Here is a 21703-nt window from a genome sequence, read left to right on the forward strand (position 1 = left end):
TATATTTTACTAATAAAATATTTAAAAAATACATATGTTTTATATTATAACATATGAATATAAAATTGAAGTATGGTTTAAATTATATGCTTCAATATAATTGTTAATATGAAAAAAAATATATATATATATTGTATAAATATATTTTACTACTAAAGCTAATCAGAACACATACAATGATATAAATAGCATCAATTATCTACGTGGAAATCCTAGAAAGGATAAATAAACAGTTAAGCAGAATAATCAAATTCCTTATATGTAAAAGTGTAAATGCAATACGAATAATCGATCACTTAGTTATTACATATACGCAAGTATAGAGGCTCGTATTTACACGTCATCCGGCCTTAACGATGAAAGTTGTCGTTAGATGCCGTAAGTTTAGCTTCATGTTTATCCAATCCGCGGAGGCAAGTACTCACGATCAGGCTTCGCTGGTCCTTGCGGCGGGAACGGCGAACCCGTCTCAGGTTTTCCAGGGATGCCTCCTGGCCCGGAAGGCCCACTTGGGAATGCTGGACCACTTGGTCTACCGCTGGGATATCCATTTGGGCCACTAGGTCCTTGCGGACGACCTGGTGCACCCGGGAAGCTTGGACCTTGTGGACCAGTGGGTCCTTGAGGTTGTCCTGGATATCCTGGAGATGGTCCACTTGGTCCTGGGTATCCCGGACCACTAGGCCCTTGAGGTCTCGTCGATGGTCCAGTAGGTCCGGAAGGTCCTTGAGGTCTTCCAGGATATCCTGGTCCACCTGGCCCTTCAGGTCCTTGAGGACCCGGTGGTCCTGATGGCGGACCTAAATATCCAGGACCTGGTCGACCCGATGGACCTTGCGATCCCGGACCGGATGGAGCTCCCGGTCCTCCTGGATAACCTGGACCGCTAGGCCTTGACGGACCTTGGGGTCCTGATGGACCTTGAGGTCCCTCTCCTGGATAACCTGGACCGCCAGGACGTTGTGGACCTCCTGGATAACTTGGACCACTAGGAGCGCCTGGACCTCCTGGATAACTGGGACCACTAGGAGCGCCTGGACCTCCTGGATAACTTGGACCACTTGGGCCACTAGGAGCACCTGGACCTCCTGGATAAGTACTAGGCCTAGAAGGTCCTGCAGGTCCTTGACCTTGTGCTCCCATTATAGTGTAGTCATAAATATTTTCATTTAAATAATAAAGGCTTGGCGCGGAGTTACAGTCGAATTGATTCCACCATACACAAACGAAAAATTGTTGATGGAAAATTGTTCCGTTTGGACAAAGGAAATCGTAGGTTTTATTGTTGGCACATATGTGAAAAACTTGGCACTGGGCTTCCACGTCGGCATAGTAACCAGGGAATTGTTGGGCATCGCAACGGAAACTGGTCTCCGGAATTTCACTGTAGATAGGATAATCGCGACCAGGTTCGCCCGGAATAGCTGAATAATCACCTTCGTCGTATGTTCCCTCATCTTCAGGTCTATATTCTCCAGGTTCACCGGGACCTATTGGATGACCAGTTCCCGGGAATCCTGGTGCTTGCGGGCCTGGTCCACCTGGGAATCCTCCTGGTCCTTGCGGGCCTGGCCCACTTGGGAATCCTCCTGGTCCTTGTGGACCTGGTGCCTGTGGGCCTGGCCCACCTGGGAATCCTCCTGGTCCTTGCGGGCCTGGTGCTTGCGGGCCTGGCCCACCTGGGAATCCTCCTGGTCCTTGCGGGCCTGGTGCTTGCGGGCCTGGCCCACCTGGGAATCCTCCTGGTCCTTGCGGGCCTGGTGCTTGCGGGCCTGGTCTACCTGGGAACCCTCCTGGTCCTTGCGGGCCTGGTGCTTGCGGACCTGGCCTACCTGGGAATCCTCCTGGGCCTTGTGGACCTGGTTCACCTGGGTATCCTGGTCCTTGCGGGCCTGGCCCACCTGGAAATCCTCCTGGTCCTTGCGGGCCTGGTCCACCTGGGAATCCTGGTCCTTGCGGACCTGGGCCGCCTGGATAACCTCCTGGTCTACTAGGATAGCCGCTGGTAGGGGGTCCACCTTGTGTACCAGGACCTTGAAGACCATTTGTCCCTCCTGGATATCCTCTCTGAGGGCCTGGACCGCTAGGTGGTCTTTGAGTACCTCCAGGATAGCCAGCTCCTGGCCCTCCACTAGGATATCCACTTTCGGGGCCACTAGGCTTCTGTGTTTCACCGGGATAACCTCCAGGAGCTTGACCGCTAGGGTATCCTCCACTTGGTCCTTGTCCACCCGGCCGACCAGTGGGATATCCAGGACCTGGTTTTCCCTGGCCGGGCCCACCACTCGGGTATCCGGAAGGTCTTTGCCCACTTGGAAATCCACCTGGTACTTGCCCACCAGGTCTACCACTAGGATATCCACCACTTGGCCTTGTTGGAAACCCTTCTGGTCCACTTGGTCCACTCGGTATACCGGGACCCGTTCCTGGTCTTCCTGTTGGTTCACCGCCCGGAAATGGAATCGATGGTCGTCCACTAGGATATCCCTCCGAAGGTCCTGGACCCGATGGAAAGCTAGGCTGTTGTCTCCCTGGTTGAGCACCGCCTGGACGTCCTGGAAATCCCGGTGGTCCCGATGGATAACCACTTGGTCTTCCAGGTTGTCCACCAGGAGCTCCTTGTTCTCCAGGAACTCCAGGTGTACTTGGACCACCAGAAGGATATCCTCCGGGAGCAGTTGGAAATCCTCCTGGTTTGCCAGTTCCTCCTCCTGAAGTACCTGGTATAAGTTGGTTTGTCGGTCTAGGGTAATTATATCCCTCGTCATCAGCCTGTAACGTTAATTATGACGTATAGAGAATGTCGACTAACTTATAAATAGAATCGATAAGAAACGTAATTTTTTTGTGAAGAAACAAGGAAAAAAAAATAAAATAAATAAATAATTTTTTCTTAAAAAATTAACTTGTAATAATTTTTTCATAAAATAATTTTAAGAAATTAAACTTATTATCGAGTTATTTAGTATTAAAGGTAAATAATGTTTTAATTATAAATAATACAAATAATACATATTTACTCATATATAATCTGATTTAAATACGTTTATTATATTTAATATCATTGCAGTATTAGTTGAAATTTTACGATACCCTTGAACGGTTAATTATATCAGATTTATAGATTCCGGCATCGTTAGAATCGTGCTTGTAGAAAAGTTTGAAGGAGAGTGTCTTCTCGTTCCTCGATCATTGTGATCGTTGTGAGTTACAACAGTTACAGTCACGACTGATTAATATGAGAGTGCTTATAAAGTTGCGCAACTAAAAATACTGTTTCATAAGGTGGGAAAGAAGGAGTAAAGAGATGTGTTGATCGCGAAAAATTAAAATGATTACATCGCGTTGATTTATATCGACTTTAACGTACCGCTTTTATGATGGAGATTAAAGAAAGTGAAAAAAACAGCATTTATAAATAAATTAAATTAATCGTAAAAAATTGCGAATTATGTTAAAAGATATATTATTTAAATATTTTATTTTGACGTAATAGTTAAGAATTACTTACCAAAGCTGTACGAGTGACAGCCAGCAAGACTGAAACAAATCAAACAAGACTATGTTATTTTTTTCGAGTACCTTGACAAATTGCACTTTTTTTATCGGACGTAATTATTACAACAAGCGTGTTACAAATCCATCAAAGAAAGAATTTTGATTATGACATCAATTATCTCGAGTGCTAACGGCTGTGTGCCGCCGACGCCACCTCCAGTAACAGCCGCAATTCGTCGCGATGGCGAGAGGTTGCGTGCGAATCTCACAGAAGAGAAATGTGTCTTGAAAAATCTCTGACATAACTTCCCGTCTAATTAATTAAGGAGCATTGTCGAGCGCGCTCAGAGCGTAGGCACGGAGAAGCTACGGGTTCTTCGCACGCTTGCCCATACGTAAATAGCATCAAAAAAAATGAAGAGGGATAAACGCAGAAGAAAAGATCGCGCGTGCAGAAGAGAGAGAAGGAGAACAGTACGAACAAACTGCACGAGTGCGTGTGGTGTGTTACACGAGAATTGTGAAGACCGTGCACGTTTTCGCAATGACACCGGTTCGCGGATCACGCAAGCTACTTGTTAAGCAGATACAGAACTCTGGTTCTTGGGCATGCAAGAAGATCCAAATGGTAATCTTTTGTAAACTTTATGAAGTGATGTTCTCAAATAATACTTATTTATTTCAATTACATATAAGAAACGCGTGTGATCAGAAAGAAAATCTTTCAGCACTGTTTTCCTTAAGTTTCCACATCATCTTATTTATAAATTATAAAGTATACTTTATTGAGAAAAATATATTTAATTTCTCTATATAATGGCATTAAGTATATCATTATTGAAAACAAAATCAAATCCAAAAACTTCTCAACGTGCAGGCCATTGGCAGATTTGTATGTTATTGAGTTGCCGAGTTTCTCCAATACCATGTTTTGCCAACAACCAAAAAAAAAAAGGAAAATTTTCACAGTTTCCATATTTTTCCGTTCTCATTTTTTAACTTACGCATCGCAAGCGAAAATTTTTTTCGTTTCTGACGGACAAAAAATAAAAGCCGCAGCATAGACTTTTTGCATAGCACTGCATAACGCGATGTTTACAATATGGTAGTAAACCTTAAACTATAAGAATCTAGGAGTTTTTAAATTAAAAAATATTTTTGGAATATCAAAATTGTGATTAAGCACTTCAGAAATATATATAGTATATATATATATATATATATATATATATATATATTATATTTTTAAAATTGAAAATAGATTCGGAGATTATTATACGCAAGTAACAAAATAAATTACAAAGAAACGACGGTCTAAATCGAGCGGTAATAAAGATAAATTTTATATAAAATAATTTAATCGCATACAATGTTAGTATGATAAACAGTAAAGAATATAAGAAAATATAAAACTTAATACAGTAAGTCGAATGTTTCGGAACTCACATGTCTTTCTTCAGCGATTTATAAAAGATGTTACATGGTCATAGAGATGAATAATCTTACTTCTTCGAAGAATTGATTTTCTTGTTCTCATGTGAATTGTGTACACAATCACATAAAAACAGGAAGGAAAATCAATTCTTCGAAACAATTGTACCACACTATGTCTCGCTGACCGTAAGATTATTCATCTCTATGACCATGTAACATCTTTCATGAATCGCTGAAGAAAGACTCTGTGAGTTTTGAAACGTTCGACTCACTATATTAAGTTTTATATTTTCTTATATTCTTTATACTGTTTGTCATACTAACATTGTATGCGATTAAATTACTTTATATATAAGATCTTTATTGCCGCTCGATTCAGACCGTCGTTTCTTTACACTTTGCATTGCAAAAAACGGACGAAATTATAATTAAAATAAATTATGAAAATTTTGATTAAATTTTCCTCTTGTGATGAATATCATTTTTAACGAATAACTGTAATTATCAAACGATTCAAACGTCAATGATGCCTTAGGCGTTGACGTTGATAAATTAACCTCTAATGGTGATTTTACTTCGACGTAGACTAATAGGTGTAACTTAGCAAATACGATTGACCTCTATGGCTCAAATAAGATCGTTGTCATAGCGGGTCATGGATATTCTAGAAAATTACTTCTTGTCAGACTAAATATGAATTTTGTTTTCAAACTCAATAATTTATCAACCAAAATTCAATTTTGAATTAGCTTTCTATTTTTTATTTATATATTTATAAAATTGAATCAATTTTTTGCATCAATAGAAGTAATTGTAATAAAAGCTAGTTTAAAATTAGCCAATGTCAGGCTTACCCTTAAGACAGTAATCCATAAATTTTATATTAGATTGCTAATAAAATTTTATTTTAAAATTAATTATGTATAGAAATATAAACGGCATATTTAATAGCAACGCTTTTTTTTTCAAGTGATTTCCAGTTTTAATGGGCTATATTACCGAACGGGACTAAAAGCACAAAAAACTGTTTGAACAGTTATGATCATCGTGAGCGACGTGTGGGAATTTTTTTCCATATTTTAATGTATTAATAATTTTGCCGGAGATCTTTTTCTTTCATCTTCCATACGTTATTTATTTCCATACTACGCATAATTTGGCCAAAAGGCTATTTCAAGCAATAGTATCGCATACCATTATTCGTACACCTTCCTGTTGTCGGTTGATAGCTTCGGTTTTGGTTACCTCGAAACAATGGGGCGGAGATCAAGATGGCCGAACCTCGCGTGATCTACGAAGATAATCCGAGCACGATACTCGATGCATCGTTTGAGAGGATCTTTGACCGTTACGTGGTTACACTAGTGTTGCACGATCGTCAGAGTATTGACGTAACTTGCCCGAAGGGAAGTCGTAACGGAAACGGCTTAACTCATCTTAGGCTATATTTCCTTGGACTACAAATTTTTCTTATCTCTAGTGTATCTCCCAGTATCTCCGCTTCAAAAAGTTACGTTTACTTTATGTCAATGTAACGTAATTCCATTATAGCAGCACGTAAAAAAATCTCTTTTAATTACCTTCAATTAGTCTCTCTTTACTATATAGTTACTATAATTCAAATATAAAGAAACTACGATAATTCATACTTCATAGTTTGACTTTAAAATTAGAAAAGTTTAGCTTGTTTCCGAATTATTCTTTTCTTTGGCTTTCCAAGCGCTCGCCTTTTTCATAGATTTACGATCTTGAACGGTGCCTGTTCTTAAGATTCGTAAGAAGCAAAGCGAGAGAAGTTGCGCTAACACGGTACGCTGCATACACTTGACCTTTATTTTAAGTGCGGATGATTGTAAGCGTAAATGGTGACCCCGTAATACGTAAAAGTGCGTTGGAACAATACCAGCTCATGGCGCACTGGCTTATCTCTAATTCATTTTAATTAGAGGATGTTACGAAAAAATATCGTAGACCTTGCGTGAAGGTTCCATCGAAATTTAAAACTCGTTTGGACTGTAATATCGTAATCGAATTATAAAAAACGTACGTATCACGACATTTCATTCTATTAGACATTACTTGATAAAAAAAATAAATAGTTTCAAGAAATAAAATTTCTTTATAACAGCTCATACTTCAAAGTTAGTACGTAATATTTTAACGTATCTGTTTTTGTTTGTTATTATAATTATGATAATTACGACTTGTGCTCATAATATGCTTTTATAGTTCGAAATTACACTTATAGAGACAGAAAGTTCAATAAAAGTTAAAAATGAAATAAGAGAGAACATTTAAAAAAAAGAACAAATATTATTTTTAAATATAAGAATACTTAAAAATAAACATACTTATTAGAAAATTTTTATTTTATGTTTGCGATTGATGATCGCGCTCATGACGTTTTTCTGTTTTTTTATATCTTTCCGATGTGATTTGCAGTCGTCACACGAACAAGAGACATTGTCAAAGAATGCCATACCGATTGCGTGGTGCATAATGGCGCGTATGAGAACTTATACGGTACGATAATTCGATGAACGGAAGGTGTAAGTTAGTGTAGGATTGCTTAACAATTGCTTGGAAACTTTTCATCTCCTTCGATTATTGAGACGAAGGTTATACTTGACGTTGGGACACGTCACAAATTGCGAACTTTCTTTTCTCTGTCCACGACACTGCAATCTCTGCTAATCTTTCTGTTTTCTCCAGAGGAAAACCGACGGATATTGCCGCGACGTTTCTTGCGTCGCTTTTTGTTAGCTCTTCCCATGTGCTTGATGATGTGCTAACGTAACAACCCGGTTACTACATTAGATGATTACATGAAGTAAAGCCATGCGATGAACCCAATATCTTGAACCAATATCACTTTTATCTTACCGATCCAGAGCAAGCGTAACCGCATATTTGCTGGCGCAAGCACCCTCAAGGAGTGGGCGAGTCTGAAAAGATAGTGCAATCGATTGATCTGTTTCATACATTTATATATATGTAGTTAGTTTATGTAGAAATATTCAAAAAGATCGACGTTAAAATTTTAAAACTTGCAGTGATTTGCAATAATTTCAAAAATTATATTCCGTCTGTATATATAAATAAATTTTATTGGATGAGATATGTTATGCTGTTTGTTGTTAAAAACGCAATTTGTTTGCTAAAATACGCATAACTTTTCTGCCAAAAAAGTTTTAAATCATCAAGTATTTTTTAAATAATGAAATTTTATTTTATATGTATTTTGCTGTTTGTTGGTAAAAAAAGTTATTTCTCTCGTTAAAATATGGATGATATTTCTGCTAAAAATGCTTTTAAAATTTTTTTAAATAATGGAGAATTTCAGTACATTTATATTACTTACATATCACATTGATTGATTTTGACACTAAATTAAAACAACTAAGCGAATGATATAATTTCCAAACAACAGAAATTAATTAATTTTTTTCTTTGTGTTAATATAGAAATTTTATTAAAATCTTAAATATGCATAGAAATTTAGTGTGATATTGTTATAATATTAAAAAGAAAAAAATTTTGATATTTTACACGTTCCTCGCGTTATAAATTTACATAAAACATTGATAAGCATATACGCCTACTCTGCTATAACTACTGCTATAACTTACATCACTCCCTTGTGTATACGAAGGGTTAAGGTATTATAAACATATTAACAAGAAAATGGAACTCCAAGATACGCTCGAATGGAAATCACTGACCGTGTTGCTTTAATGCACTGCGTTCGTTCTTCATTCTATCCCCGAGCATTGCGCACGGAAGTTTGGGACCTTCGTCGAATCATTCGTGCGTATTATCGGTGCCACATTGGGATACGCGCTCACAGATGTATTAGAGAGAAAAAATGTAATAACGAACTCAATTCTCGGGGCGAATTACACTGGTTAGATCGAAAAAAAGGGTCCAATTCATGCGATAGACGCGAGTACTCGCAGAGTTGAACAGCGGGCAAAAGCGCGATCGTGGGTGTCATTAGGGGGATGAAGTGATGTCGAGGACTCACCCAACCGATCCGTATGTACAAAACACACCGCAGTGCTGAGGTAAGTCAAGACAGTGACTGATGGTGGAAGTAACTTCATCGGCATATATATCCTTGGATAGCACCCCGGGTGCTGATACGCCCCCACCAGGGATGAGCCCCGGCGCTCATCCTTCGACCTCCTCCAGATCGAGCCCCCTTTTTTCCTCTGTTCTTCGGGATGCAAGGTGGGGAAGCTCGCGAAACCGCGAATAGCGATGGGATGGATCCTTTCGTGCGGGGCGTCTGTACTTCTAAAAATCGTAAGAGAAACGATCGGATATTGCTTCCGCACTGATTTCTTATTTGTTGAATCTTAAGAAATACATATAACGTATGTTGCAACTATAATATAGTTTATTCAGTTAATTTTTACGTTAATAATAATTATTTCAAAAGAATAATACAAATCTAAGATATACAATATTTCATACTAATAAACAATTATAACTATTTTTTGTACATATATTTCAATTTATAATATTATGTAAATATTGAAGACAATAGGTATTTTGTATAATCTCCTATATATGGGAGATCCACAAATAAAGCAGGAACCACCTTTAAAAGTAAGAGTCAGATGAAGAGGAGAGGCAACTGGACCTTTTCGACCCCGAGTGATTACCTAAAGTAAATATCGACAGGTTGGGTCCAAAATAGCGGCAGCGGATCTAGCGCGGACCCATTACTATCCATAAGCGGTGCGCTATCCGTGGAACGACCTCACGACGTAAGTGACCCGCTGCGGGACTGAAGGAGGCCTCCTCCAGAGGGGGGTCCTGATGGGGGATCTCGCGGAGATGAGCAGCTCGTGGGAGGCCGGGGTTAGTGAAAGTGAAATACTGCAAGTAGAGTAACGTCTACCGAAGTGCTGTGTATTTCGCGTTGCTCTAATCGACGGCGAAGATCGCCTTAGAGAAGAAATATCGCGAGGATGTCTCTGCATCTCGATCTACTTGTATTTAGATAAAATAGATGTACGCTGCTGCCGCAATTATATCCCTTGCTTGTTAAAATACAAGCAGAATTTATATCATCTTTTCTTAGTAAATATAAATGAACAGAAAAACAAGAGGAGAAACAAGAGGAATTATTAAAAAGAAACATTTTTTCTTATTATTTCTAAAAAATATTTCTACATAAATTTGTGGCAAAAAATCATGAAAAGCTATTATTTATATCTAATTAATTAATTAATGCAAAGTCATGGATAAAATCTATTTTATTTTATAAATTATAGACATGAAAATATATGCAAATATTTTTTTAATATTCTAAATTCAAATATTTATTTATTGTGAAATATTTCATAAATATTTAAAATGTATGTATAAAAAGTTTCATAAATTTTAATAATTTATTATTTATATACAGGGTGTCCCAAAATTCGCATATTCGGAATACAGAACATATTTTATGCTAAAATAAACAACTTTTTCTTTTAGCAAAATTGCGTCCAATAAATAATTTTATTTTTGCGCTTATTTGCTAACTTTAACCTGCTCTCCTGCAAAAACTACTTATTGGACGCAATTTTGTTAAAGGAAAAAGTTGCTTTTTGTGCTAAAACGAACAACTTTTTCCTGTAGTAAAATTACATTCAATAAATAATTTTTGCGTTTACTTGTACAACTTCAACCTGTTCTCCTGCGATAACTACTTGTCAGACGCAATTTTGCAAAAGGAAAAAGTTGTTTGTTTTAGCATAAAGTATCATGTCCCGTGCCCCGAATGTGCGAATTTTAGGTCACTCTGTATATGCATGTATATATATATACATAATTTGTTATAATATAAAATATATAGATTTGTAGTTCTTCAAATAATTTCATCGTTTTCCATAAGTAATTGTAGAGCAATTGCATTTGTAAAGCTATGGTACGATTGTTTCTAGCTTTAAACCTTTACCTAATTGTGAGATCAAAGAGAAGTGATTCCTAATAAATAATGCATGATATCGGAAAGCTGTAGAGAATAATACCCTTCGTTACATACATATAGAATGCTTTTGAAACAAAAAGCCCCTTGCTTTGTTTTCCAGTAGAGATGTCGAGGTTATCCGGAATGATTAGAAGGGCAGTAGATCGTATTGATTTTATCGTACTTTGACAAAGGATAAGCGAATTTAATGACAAGAGCACTCCGTTTAGAGTGCTCTGTGCATGATGTTCCCGTCATATGATAGAGATACAGAAAGAAAATCTAAATAAATAAATTTTTTATGTTTTAAAAACTAATATTAACATTATTAATATTATTAACGAAAAATGTTATTGATATTTTTTTCCAATAAATTTTCCGAATGAACAATTTTTCTTTTTATTCGATTCTTTTAATTTTATTTAATGAATTTCCTTACGGCAGTTTTTTAAAAATATTTTCTGACTTGACGAGTTTGATTGATATTATCTCTTTGATGAATCTCTATCTCTTTGACGAATCTTTACCCGTTTGGTGAATCTCTACCTCTTTGACGAATCTCTGTGATTTACTTACAGTAAATTTTGTATGAAAACCATTACAATGACGTTGCGCTCCGTCGTTGTCAAAGGACGAGCTATTCCATTCGTTCTTCGCTCGCCCCGTTTCGGATTCATAATCAGTCTGCGTCATCGCGTAATCATTGGACGTACCTAGTGACACGACGTGTCTTCGCACGTTCTCCTCTATGGTGCTTTCACTGCAAAGTGCGAGTTACTGCATCGCGTGGGTGGTATAAAGGTAGTTGACGCGCAGCTTACGTCGAATGGGACAAAAGCGGGCGCCGATATCGACTTCTCGCTTCGCATACACATCGTGATACTGCGAGATTCCTCGATTCCTGTTTAATTCCCACACATGGTGCCGTCCACATGCACACGTCCACAAAATCCGCAGCAATCAGAGTCGGCCGCGATGAGTCCCGGGGCGAGGATGCATAGCATCCACATAGCTATTTGCTAAGTTATCGTACGGACGAACGGATGAGATTTCAGTTTGCAAAACCTTGAGGATGCTAGATGTGGACCCCTAAGGCGAGTATTTCTCAGCTCTCTCTCTCGTTTCTTCCACCTCGCCTTTTGCCTATATTCCATGCGAAGTTTAGTCCCATTGAACATTGCACTTGTAACTCTAGAGATTCTTGAATACATTAAAAATTTATAAATTGAATTATATTTATATCTATCAATTCAATAATAATCCTGTATCTATGGTCGCATTATGAGATTTTAAATAATGAAAATTTACCAAACAACAGCGGCAATTGTATAATTTCGAAAAATTTCAGAAGAAATAAACTTTAAACCTTAAAAAAAACTGTGGAGAGAAGTATCTTCATTTTCATAAGACGGTTGATGGGTAAAGCTTGCGATATCCATCAATGATCCTAGTTCAACATAGAAAGGCTCTTATACGCGACTATACATATAATCGTATTAGCATTTCTGCTGAAATCCATCAGCGATTTAATACGATTGCGATAATCGTTTACGCATTGCAAAATCATCTATTCCTCTAGAACTAATCGTTAATGAAGTCTAACGATTGACTCTATTAGAATTCATCTATTTTATGAATATTTTAAGAAATTTTTATAGAATTTACGGCAATTAGAATAAACATGGAAATAACGTATGGTAGAAAAAACTGATTACGATTATAATAGCAGTATCCAATGCATTCGTCACTCGCCGCTATGACGAATAAGTTCTCACATTGAGATGAATGTATGAATATATGAAAATTAATCATAATATTTTTTCTAATTATTTCCATGAATAACACGTATATAATATGTTTACAATCTGCAATATTTCAAAGCGTATATCTAAAGAACTAAAAAGAGAAAGAGACTCTTAAAAATTTCGTTTATATATAAGAAGAAATCCTTGATAGCGACGTTATTTAACATTGGAAGTACCGAACTGTCATTATCTCGATCATTTTTATTTTTCAGATTAATACTATAATATTAATCTAAGTGTAAAAAGTTTTTTGTGTAAGAGATAGGATTCTGAGATTTTTGTGACTTTTTAATAATTATGTTTTTTACTGATAAAATATTTAGTTTTTATTTTTTTTATTTCTTTTTATTTTAATAATTTATTCACTTTGCTTTTTTAGTGAGTAAGAAACATTGATATTTCTACTATTGAACAGTTATTTTCGGTGTATCATTCATTAACGAAATAAATAGTTAAAAATATGTATATGATATGATTTCCCAATTTGTTTAATCTATTTTGAGAAATGTTATTGTAAATGCGGCAAAAAAATCTATATATACGGTTAGTACAATTTCCATATAACGTTGTTCCAAGACGGCGCAATGCTTCCGTGATAATTATATCAAATTTGTTCTCACGAGCGCGAGACTTCAATCGCGCTTCTCGCACCGCACTTGGTTCCCTCGTAAAACATGCCCGGATCCACTTATTGTATTATATATATAACATCGACAATTGTCTCACGATCCGGCGGTATCCCTTAAGTGAGAAGAAACGGTTAAGTCATTTTGTCCTAACAATAAATAATTTTTATTGATAAAAAAATTGGGGTAATGATCTGCGTTACATAATATTGAAGTAATGCATTGCAACAAATCGATCACATTAATGCTCAAAACAATTACGATTACGACATAATCGTGAGAAAAGATTGCAATGTAGCAAGTTATATTTGAATATATCCATGTTGCGAATACATTAAACTTCATGAAAATCAGGGCAAACAAAGCGAGAAAGTATGAATTATTAGTAATCTTCATAGTCTCTCTTCACAACAATTGCATTACACAGTGACAAATCATTCAAAAAGAAAGACAAGTTGTCCTTGTCATCTTTCTCTCTTGTGCGCTTTATTCTTTTCGTAATATTTCTTTATTATTACAACGAATTGCCGGATTATTATGTGAAGCAATAATTAGCTGCTGATTGAATTTCGTAATAATTACAAGGAAGAGGATTGAGATAATTGAAGTATGTGATAATTTATAACTTAAAAGAAGAATTTCTGCCATATGTAAGATGAATTCTTAAAAAATATTTAAAAAATGAAGATTTTCTTTAAAGTTTTAAAAAATATAAGAAAAGAAGATTTCTCTTTAAATTTTTACTTTTTCCAAAGTAGATCTGGCGTGTTAAAGATACCTGCTTGTTTTACTCACATTGTACATATTTTACAACGTTATTATTTTGAACAATTACTTTCTCCTTGTCATCTTTTTCTTCTATAAATAAATATGTCATTAAGAGAAATGTATAAAACTTTTTTTAATGTGTGCTTTGCTACATTGATTAACCATTACGACAAAAGCCATAAATAAAGTACAGCATTTCTATAGTAATAATCAAGAACATTTCAATGAAGCCCCTAGCTATTGTTAGCTTATTTTATATTTCACAACTTTAGAAGCTGATATTGCTCCACACAGTTTGCGCAAATAAGAACCCTCTTTAGCGGCTATACGTAAAAAAAGTTGGCCGCCATTATAAGTTCTCTTATACGCATAAATATTCTTTTTGTATTTCGCTGTTCTCTAATGAGAGATTTTTCAAACTACTTTCTGATCGGGTAACGAGGACTTAGTGCGCAATTTCCCGTAGGTAGAAAACGAGAAATTTAATCAAGGTCGTTAAGACCCATCTTTTTGATTGATGTTCTTCACGGGTTGCATATTAATGCGAGAATCGATTCGTGCATGGGTATATCAGTACGAGTACTTGGTGCAATCGGTGTGTCATAACTGACGCACGTCCGTTCCTACATCTGTTCAAAAGCTATGAATAGGAGCATTCAGATCGCGATCCGTGAGAATATTAAGGTAGTGAGACGCGCGCCCATCCTCGCTAATCACGACTGACCTTCGTGCGAACGATCGTGACGGTGGAATCGGTGCTCGACTGTGCTCGACCGACGCGATGCAGTGGACAGATATACATAGATTCAGAAGATCTAAACGCCTCCTTCTTGCGGATCTCTCAGCATTTGCCCCTTTTTCTCAGAATCCGGGAAATATCAAAGACAACGTAGAGAAGCATCTAGCCGTGTCTGCGTTTGCGCCATCGCTTATTCATCGCACGTTTATCGATGACGAGAGCCCTTCTTTCAACCATAAATCGTGATATTATAAGCCGAAGTTATCTTGAATGTGGCTCGACTGCAAAAAGTATAAGGGGATTAGATAGGTTGCTCGTGTTAGAGAAATCCATTTAGGAACAAGGAGAAATATAAGACGGGGACCCTCTTTAGCACTCATTAATTTTTTTAGCTCGTTAGTTTTTAATTTAAAGAAATTGAAGAACTGCTTGCTGTTACAAGTTTTAACTTAATTTTTATATTTCGTATTTGCTATTTATGTATGTATTTTATACTCAATAATTGATAGATTAAAAGAGTGGCAATTCTTTTTCTCATAATAAATTATTATGAAAATAATTGTGATTGATTGAAGGAGCATGAAAAAATTATAAATTATCTAAATCTGTTTATTTTAGATAATTTTTTCGTGCTCCTCCAATCAAGTCCAAAGGATGTTCTAGAAGATGTTTCTACGTCTTAAAAATATTGTCTCTTGGATAAAGTATGTTGTGTGATAATTATGTTTCGTGCACACGATTTATTATACGAAACAAGTATAAAGATATACATAACTTAGTAAGACACGATTCTAATTGTAAGTCTGTTAACTGGGGCAACAGAATGCTGGGGAAACTAGAATCCTTACCATATGCTGAAGCTTTATGTAGTTTCATCATTTAAACTATTCTCTCTTTTCTTTTCTCTTAGACTTTATAATAATTTTTTTAAGCATTAAAACGTAATTTCCAAGATAATTATATTTTTTACAATATTATATTTTTTGTTAAACTTAAAAAAATGTTTATTTCGGTCAATTATATCCCGTATATAAATAAACGATACAAGTTTTTCAAAAATAGCAAAAAATTAAAATCACATGTTACATTACTTATTTTAGTAAGACAATTTATATTAATAATATTTATTTAAAATATTAATAATATTATGAATGGTATGGGAACACTGTTCGATTAATTACAAATCACACGGACAAGTAAAACGTTGGTTAAAGTTGCGAAATCGCTTGCTTGCCAAATTCGGTACTGATTTTATAATTTGATTTCGGCAAATGGGAATTACCGTAACGAAGATTCAGTAAGGATTTAAACTTAGGACGCGCAGATGTCATGGGTGTTTCATAAGGAAACTGCTTAGAGAAATCCAAATCTTGATTACGATGAATTAAAGTGCTGTCTTTGTTCCATCCTCGTCGTTCGCTTTGACAATTCTTATTCCAGGATCTATTCTCAACGTTAAATTCACGCTGATAACTCCAGGACTGCTTCTTTTCAGTAGCTATTTTGATGCGTCTTTGTAAAAGAATAAATAACGATTAGTGAGAGAATTTATAAAATTACGAATAAAGATTAGTGATTAATAGAATATATGTCTATGAATAAATTTAATAATACAAAGTTATAAAGATAGATACAAAGATTAGATATAAATCAAACGCAATAAAAATGCCAATACAAGTCAACACTGAATCTACGTACATGTATATAACATTTATTGTCTAAAGACATAAATTAAGAAAATGTAAATGTTTCAACCTTTAGTTTTGAGTCCTCTTTAATACAATCATTAAACGGTAATTACATACGTCGAGTTAACTATAAAATTACTTCAGTAAAAAATCTGATAAAGTGTTGTTATGGAGTCAAGTGCATAGTCAAATGGTAGGGATAATTAGGTGTCCAAAAATAAAATAATAGATTGTTAGAATATAAAATTATAGCCACAGAGATTTGAGTTATCACAGTTAATGTGATCAAATGTAGTGTCAAAATTAACCGATCGATGTATGGTGATGTTATACGATGATATAAAGTTTAAAAAAATAAATATATGCAAATTAAACATATAAAGATTCCATGAATGTTTAAAGCAAATTTTATATTAAGCACGGAGAAAATAAAATTAATGTATATGCGTGGGTGCAAAATTTACATCATATCAACACGGTATTACCGTATTGATGTTACATCCATCGGATTTTTAGATGCCACTTAATCGCAACGGTGAAAACTGAAAGCAGAGGAGTCCGAGTTTCATTGCTTTCCTGTGCGAATGAAAGTAGCGTGCCTGTTTTATTTATAATTAACGGGACGCACATGACTTATTTATTGCCCCATTTTATTATGAGATGATTCAGCGGAAATGTTAAAACATTGCTATAACAATTTTTTGTGTTTAAATCATGGGATATAAGGAGATGCTGATTACGTAATCATATGCGAATATGGACTCACAGTACATAGTATGTATTTTGAACAATTCGTTACGTAATACGTGCTCACCTATCAGCTTCCTTCATTGCTTTTGCAATCGCCTCGTTAATGGAGTAGAAACTTTGCGCGCGGGAGCAATCCACAGTGTACCACCACGTGCAGACTAGTCTCTCCTGATTAAATAACGTGCCATTCGGACAAAGGAATGAATCCTTACGGCCGCCGCGTTGGCAGATGTGATATGCTTGGCAGTCGGCCTCAGGGTCGGCGTAATAGCCCGGTTGTTTCCATTCGCACATGAATCGTGTCCACGGAACTTGGTAGAAGATCGGATAATCTCTCCCAGGAAATTCCATCGTTATTCGACCATTGATAACGTAGATCTTTATAACTGTATCCGCGATTATAAAATAACTGCTTGTTTGGACGCACATACGAATATCCCTTGTTGCCTATAAACAGGGTAACATGACAATTAAGCATGGTACAATTCTGACCGAAATAAAATTTCCAAGTTTCAAAGTTTAATTTTTTTTTATTTGATGCTTTTCAGTATCCTCCACACAATGAGATCAGGATTACTAAACTTGAACCTCTAAAATTAGATATTTTATTTTATTTCATTTAGAATTGTATCATGTTCGAAATTATACCATCTTGACCTAACTTAATTAGCTTTTACAGAGTGAATTTTAGGGATAGATTCTTTAATTCACTTTTTAATCTAATGTTTTTTTTTAATATCAAAGCATATTTTTTTTACTGTAAGCTAAGATCTAATTAATTTTTTTTTTTATATTAAGGCACTGATATTTTTGAATTAAGAACTAAAATTTAATTAATGTTTCTTTAAAAAAAAATATTGGAATACTGACATGTTTTAAATATAAATCAAGATTTAATTAATGAATTTTCTTTTTTCCTAATTTTAAATTAGAATCGAAACTAAAAAGAGGAGTAATCTTGTTCTTGCATAATTTGAAGCGTAAATTTTATTTTATTTTATTGAAGTTTAACGCGTTAATGACGAAGCTGTGTACTTTCTATTAAGAATTTTAATATCTTTGCGCTACGAAAAGATTTAATACGTACTATACTACTTGCGAGGGTAATCATTATGACGAGTCCTAATTTAAATACCATGATCAAGTCTAATTTAGTAGTTTCAACCAACAAGTTACTTCGGATTGTATTAAATCATGGAATATAAACTCGGTCTTTATATAGTTCTCGAAATCAGTTCAAGTATATATTCCAAATTATTATTCTTTATGCAAATTATTTTTTATTTAAAATAGCGTATCCGGTCTTCGATCGAAGATATGATAGCGAAGATAATTAGTGTTTTGGCAATTAAAAATTGTAAACAAAACAATTGGATTCGTCTTTTTCCCAAGGCATACTGTAGCTAACGATACAACTTCCGATTAATAATCATCTAGAGTGTTGGGAATAAAAGGTAGTTTTGTCAAATAAATTATTTGCGTGATTATTCCCTGTTGCGGTTTTTATCCAATCTGCATAGAATGGCGTCTTAACAACTTCACCGTCAATTCTCTATAATCCCTTCTCATATTCTATTTTTATCCATAAGTCCATATCATAGTTATGTTTTTTTAAGGAAATTTCCATTTATCGAACACATTTCCTATTTCCAAACTACAACAAAATCTAAATCGCGCGCGCTTATTTAGCGTTGATCGACGCATGTGTCTGATGACTCAGCAATATGGCGGAAGTCCACACAGCTGTGAACAGCTGACTCGTAGTTGTATACTATATTGCTGTATACGATTCCGCGTAGTCAAATCGTCACATGGTTTTCTTTAGTTTGTTGTAATGTTGAGATTTTACTTGTTGAAGTGATGATTGGCGAATACCGATTGCTTTAATATATTCAGAAAGATGTCTAAGATGCAGCACACAATAGGGAGAAGTGTTCAACACGTATAGCACGTGTAGTGTTCATTGAATGCTTCTATAAACATTGAATTCTTTGCATAAAAATTCTTTATAACATTGGAATCTACTTATTACGACACTCGATTTTCTTTTGCTCACCACGTTTGTTTAGCTATTATTTGTAGATGTTGTAATTATACATATATTGATAGATTTTATGAAAATGGAATCCTTCAAATTAAATAAAGGTTTTTTTGATTTGTGTGTAAATATACCGGAAGGAGGGATAGATAATTTGAATGATATTTTATTGAGATTATATGAAAGTAAGTTCAATGTGAAAGTAAAAAATAAGAAGAAATTAAATTTTTGTTATCTTATGAATTTATTTGGCTTTAGTGGGTTATAGGACAGTGGCATTAAATCACACTGTAAATGAAAGTGCTATGGATAGTGATAAAAAAAAGAAGGATGAAACTAAACAAGTAACAAGTGTGGTACCCGATCCAATTGATATTTCAAAACTGAATGAAAAATGGAAAGGAAAACTGAGCATACTTAATAGGCTAACATTTATTTGTTCAAGTTCTATAAAAGCGCACACATTGGTATAGTTTTACATTATAAAATTTGTATTATGAAACCATTTATTTTGAAAGATAAAATAATTTAAATTTTGACATAGTATAAGTAAAGTATTGATATATTAACTTAAGTAGATGACCACAGCTCCTCATGCATAATTATCTTAAAAACTTTATTCTGTGAAAAAGGAAAATGAAAAGTATTACCCAATATTCTTAAAATTCATTAATTTTACATTTCTCATAAGAATATAAAAATAATTTAAATTTATACATACTATTAAAAAATATAACTGTAAAAATAAAATTTATTTGGAACGTTTTGAGCATTCCATCTACCTGCTTAAAGATTAAGGTACATTTCTACAATGTGTCTACCAAAAACAAACGTTTATATGAAGCTATGTTACATGATTTTCAAAATAAAAGGTTTATCTATTGAAATAATAAAAAAAAATATATATATATATATATTATATTAAACATAATTCTGTTATTATAGGCACAATGTCCAAATTTGAGAAAATATGATATATATGCTCTTGTCCCAACCAAGCAAGATATGTTGGAGGTTGGTTATATTGAACTTATTTCTTTTTTATTTATATTGAACTTATCTCTTTTTATTTTTCTTTTTTTAGTTTGCTTGTCAAACCGTAAAAGTAGATCTCATTACGATAAAGCCAGAAATTTCTGGCATAAAAATAAATCGAAAAGTATATCGACAGGCAATAGCAAGAGATTTGTATTTTGAAATACAGTACGTAGATCTTTTGAGACCAGAAACACGTGTAGCGGCTCTTCATCGTTCTTATCAATTACAAATGTGTCGCGTAAGCATGGTATGTACATAGTTATTATAATATGCATTAGATACATATATGTAGATATTAAATTCTCATTTAAATCAATTGTACTTCATTGTGCATTGCTGTAGTAAATAATACAGTTTTAAATACGCTTATTTTATCAATATGTTAACTCAATCTATTTTTATGTACAGAATATAATCATATCCAGTGGTGCAAATAATAGGAATTTGATCAGGAGTCCTTACGATATCATAAATCTGTATCCTTTGATCTAATGTATAATATACTGAATTTTATATAAAAATTTATTGACGAAATTATGCATAAAAACGTTGCATAGACTATATTATCCATAATTATTCAATTTTTATTATGGCGCATAGTGCATCTGTGTTGGGTTTGAAACGAGATAAAATAAAATCAGTTATATTAAACGAATGTCAACTTTTTCTTTTAAAAGCAAGTAAGTCATCATAATTTATTAAGTCCACATTTTACACGAGACTGAATCAGAAAGATTTATTATTTTATGTATTTCAGAAAAGCGGATATTTGGCAAGTCAGTGTTTACGATAGAAATTGCAAAAAAATCGAATGTAAATGAGGACGAAGAAATAGGAAAGAAACGAAGAAAAAAGTCTCTAAATTAGAAAAATTTAACTTTTATATTCTATTTAATAAAAAATTCTATTAAATGTTTTTAACAGGCTAATAACATGTTTTTTTAATAAATTGTATTTATATAAATATATATATTATCTAATTTCTATTTCATAATTCTTGTAAGTACAACAGTACCATTTATGCACATCGCGATTGTTTTTGCTGAGTATTCGATCGTTTTTTAGAATTACACGAAAATTACCTGGAAGAGCCATCTGTTAGTCTGTTTTGTACTTTTCTTGTAAGACATTGTATATGCATGCTTATCCTACTATTTATGTAATGATAAAATGTTACAATATTAACAATATTAAATTGTAATATTTGTTTTGGATTTTCATATTACGATTTATCTTTTTTTAATAACAAAAATTGTTTTGATTATTCATAATAATCTAATATATCTTTCAGTATATGCTACTCTTACCGAGAATCGATATTACCGTAAAATAGTAGGATTAGATTATAGAGTCAGTA

General features: G+C 34.4%; 2 protein-coding genes and 1 pseudogene across 5 annotated transcripts; 1 reads left to right on the forward strand and 2 right to left on the reverse strand.

Annotated features, from left to right (window-relative positions):
• Positions 1–208: 208 nt before the first annotated feature.
• Positions 209–9026, reverse strand: LOC108761361 (collagen alpha-1(I) chain). Of its 4 annotated transcripts, none has more exons than XM_018507839.1 (7): positions 8957–9026; positions 7816–7877; positions 3512–3540; positions 2082–2772; positions 1898–2033; positions 1758–1777; positions 209–1568 (listed from the first exon to the last, which is right to left on the reverse strand). In XM_018507839.1, the coding sequence occupies exons 2-7, from the start codon at positions 7838–7840 to the stop codon at positions 397–399; spliced, it is 2073 nt and encodes a 690-aa protein (XP_018363341.1). In that variant the 5' UTR covers positions 7841–7877; positions 8957–9026; the 3' UTR covers positions 209–396. The 4 variants fall into 4 exon arrangements, with proteins under 4 accessions (XP_018363341.1, XP_018363340.1, XP_018363339.1 ...); XM_018507838.1 differs by lacking the exon at positions 1758–1777 and adding an exon at positions 1620–1757 and having other exon boundaries at positions 1860–2033; XM_018507837.1 differs by having other exon boundaries at positions 209–1777.
• Positions 9027–16040: 7014 nt separating this feature from the next.
• Positions 16041–18408, reverse strand: LOC108761319 (uncharacterized; annotated as a pseudogene).
• Positions 18409–19004: 596 nt separating this feature from the next.
• Rpp30 (ribonuclease P protein subunit Rpp30) lies at positions 19005–21213 on the forward strand. The gene is made up of 7 exons (XM_018507893.1): positions 19005–19493; positions 19567–19775; positions 20254–20322; positions 20393–20593; positions 20755–20822; positions 20947–21026; positions 21104–21213. Exons 1-7 carry the CDS (start codon positions 19385–19387, stop codon positions 21211–21213), a joined length of 846 nt encoding a protein of 281 aa, XP_018363395.1. The 5' UTR covers positions 19005–19384.
• The last annotated feature ends 490 nt before the right edge of the window (positions 21214–21703 follow it).

This window comes from Trachymyrmex cornetzi, unplaced genomic scaffold, assembly GCF_001594075.2.
Source record: "Trachymyrmex cornetzi isolate Tcor2-1 unplaced genomic scaffold, Tcor1.1 scaffold248, whole genome shotgun sequence".
Lineage (NCBI taxonomy): Eukaryota > Metazoa > Arthropoda > Insecta > Hymenoptera > Formicidae > Trachymyrmex > Trachymyrmex cornetzi.

What these genes read in the sequence shown, in the direction of transcription:
- LOC108761361 (XM_018507836.1), bottom strand. Translation starts at nt 7,840, where the DNA reads ATGCGGTTACGCTTGCTCTGGATCG. An exon ending in CTGTCACTCGTACAGCTTTG is followed by an intron (nt 2,773 to 3,511) that starts GTAAGTAATTCT and finishes TTAACGTTACAG; the next exon opens with GCTGATGACGAGGGATATAA. An exon ending in TACTCAAAGACCACCTAGCG is followed by an intron (nt 2,034 to 2,081) that starts GTCCAGGCCCTC and finishes ATGGTCTTCAAG; the next exon opens with GTCCTGGTACACAAGGTGGA.
- Rpp30 (XM_018507893.1), top strand. Translation starts at nt 19,385, where the DNA reads ATGAAAATGGAATCCTTCAAATTAAATAAAGGTTTTTTTGATTTGTGT. An exon ending in TTTATTGAGATTATATGAAA is followed by an intron (nt 19,494 to 19,566) that starts GTAAGTTCAATG and finishes ATTTGGCTTTAG; the next exon opens with TGGGTTATAGGACAGTGGCA. An exon ending in ACTTTTTCTTTTAAAAGCAA is followed by an intron (nt 21,027 to 21,103) that starts GTAAGTCATCAT and finishes TATGTATTTCAG; the next exon opens with AAAAGCGGATATTTGGCAAG.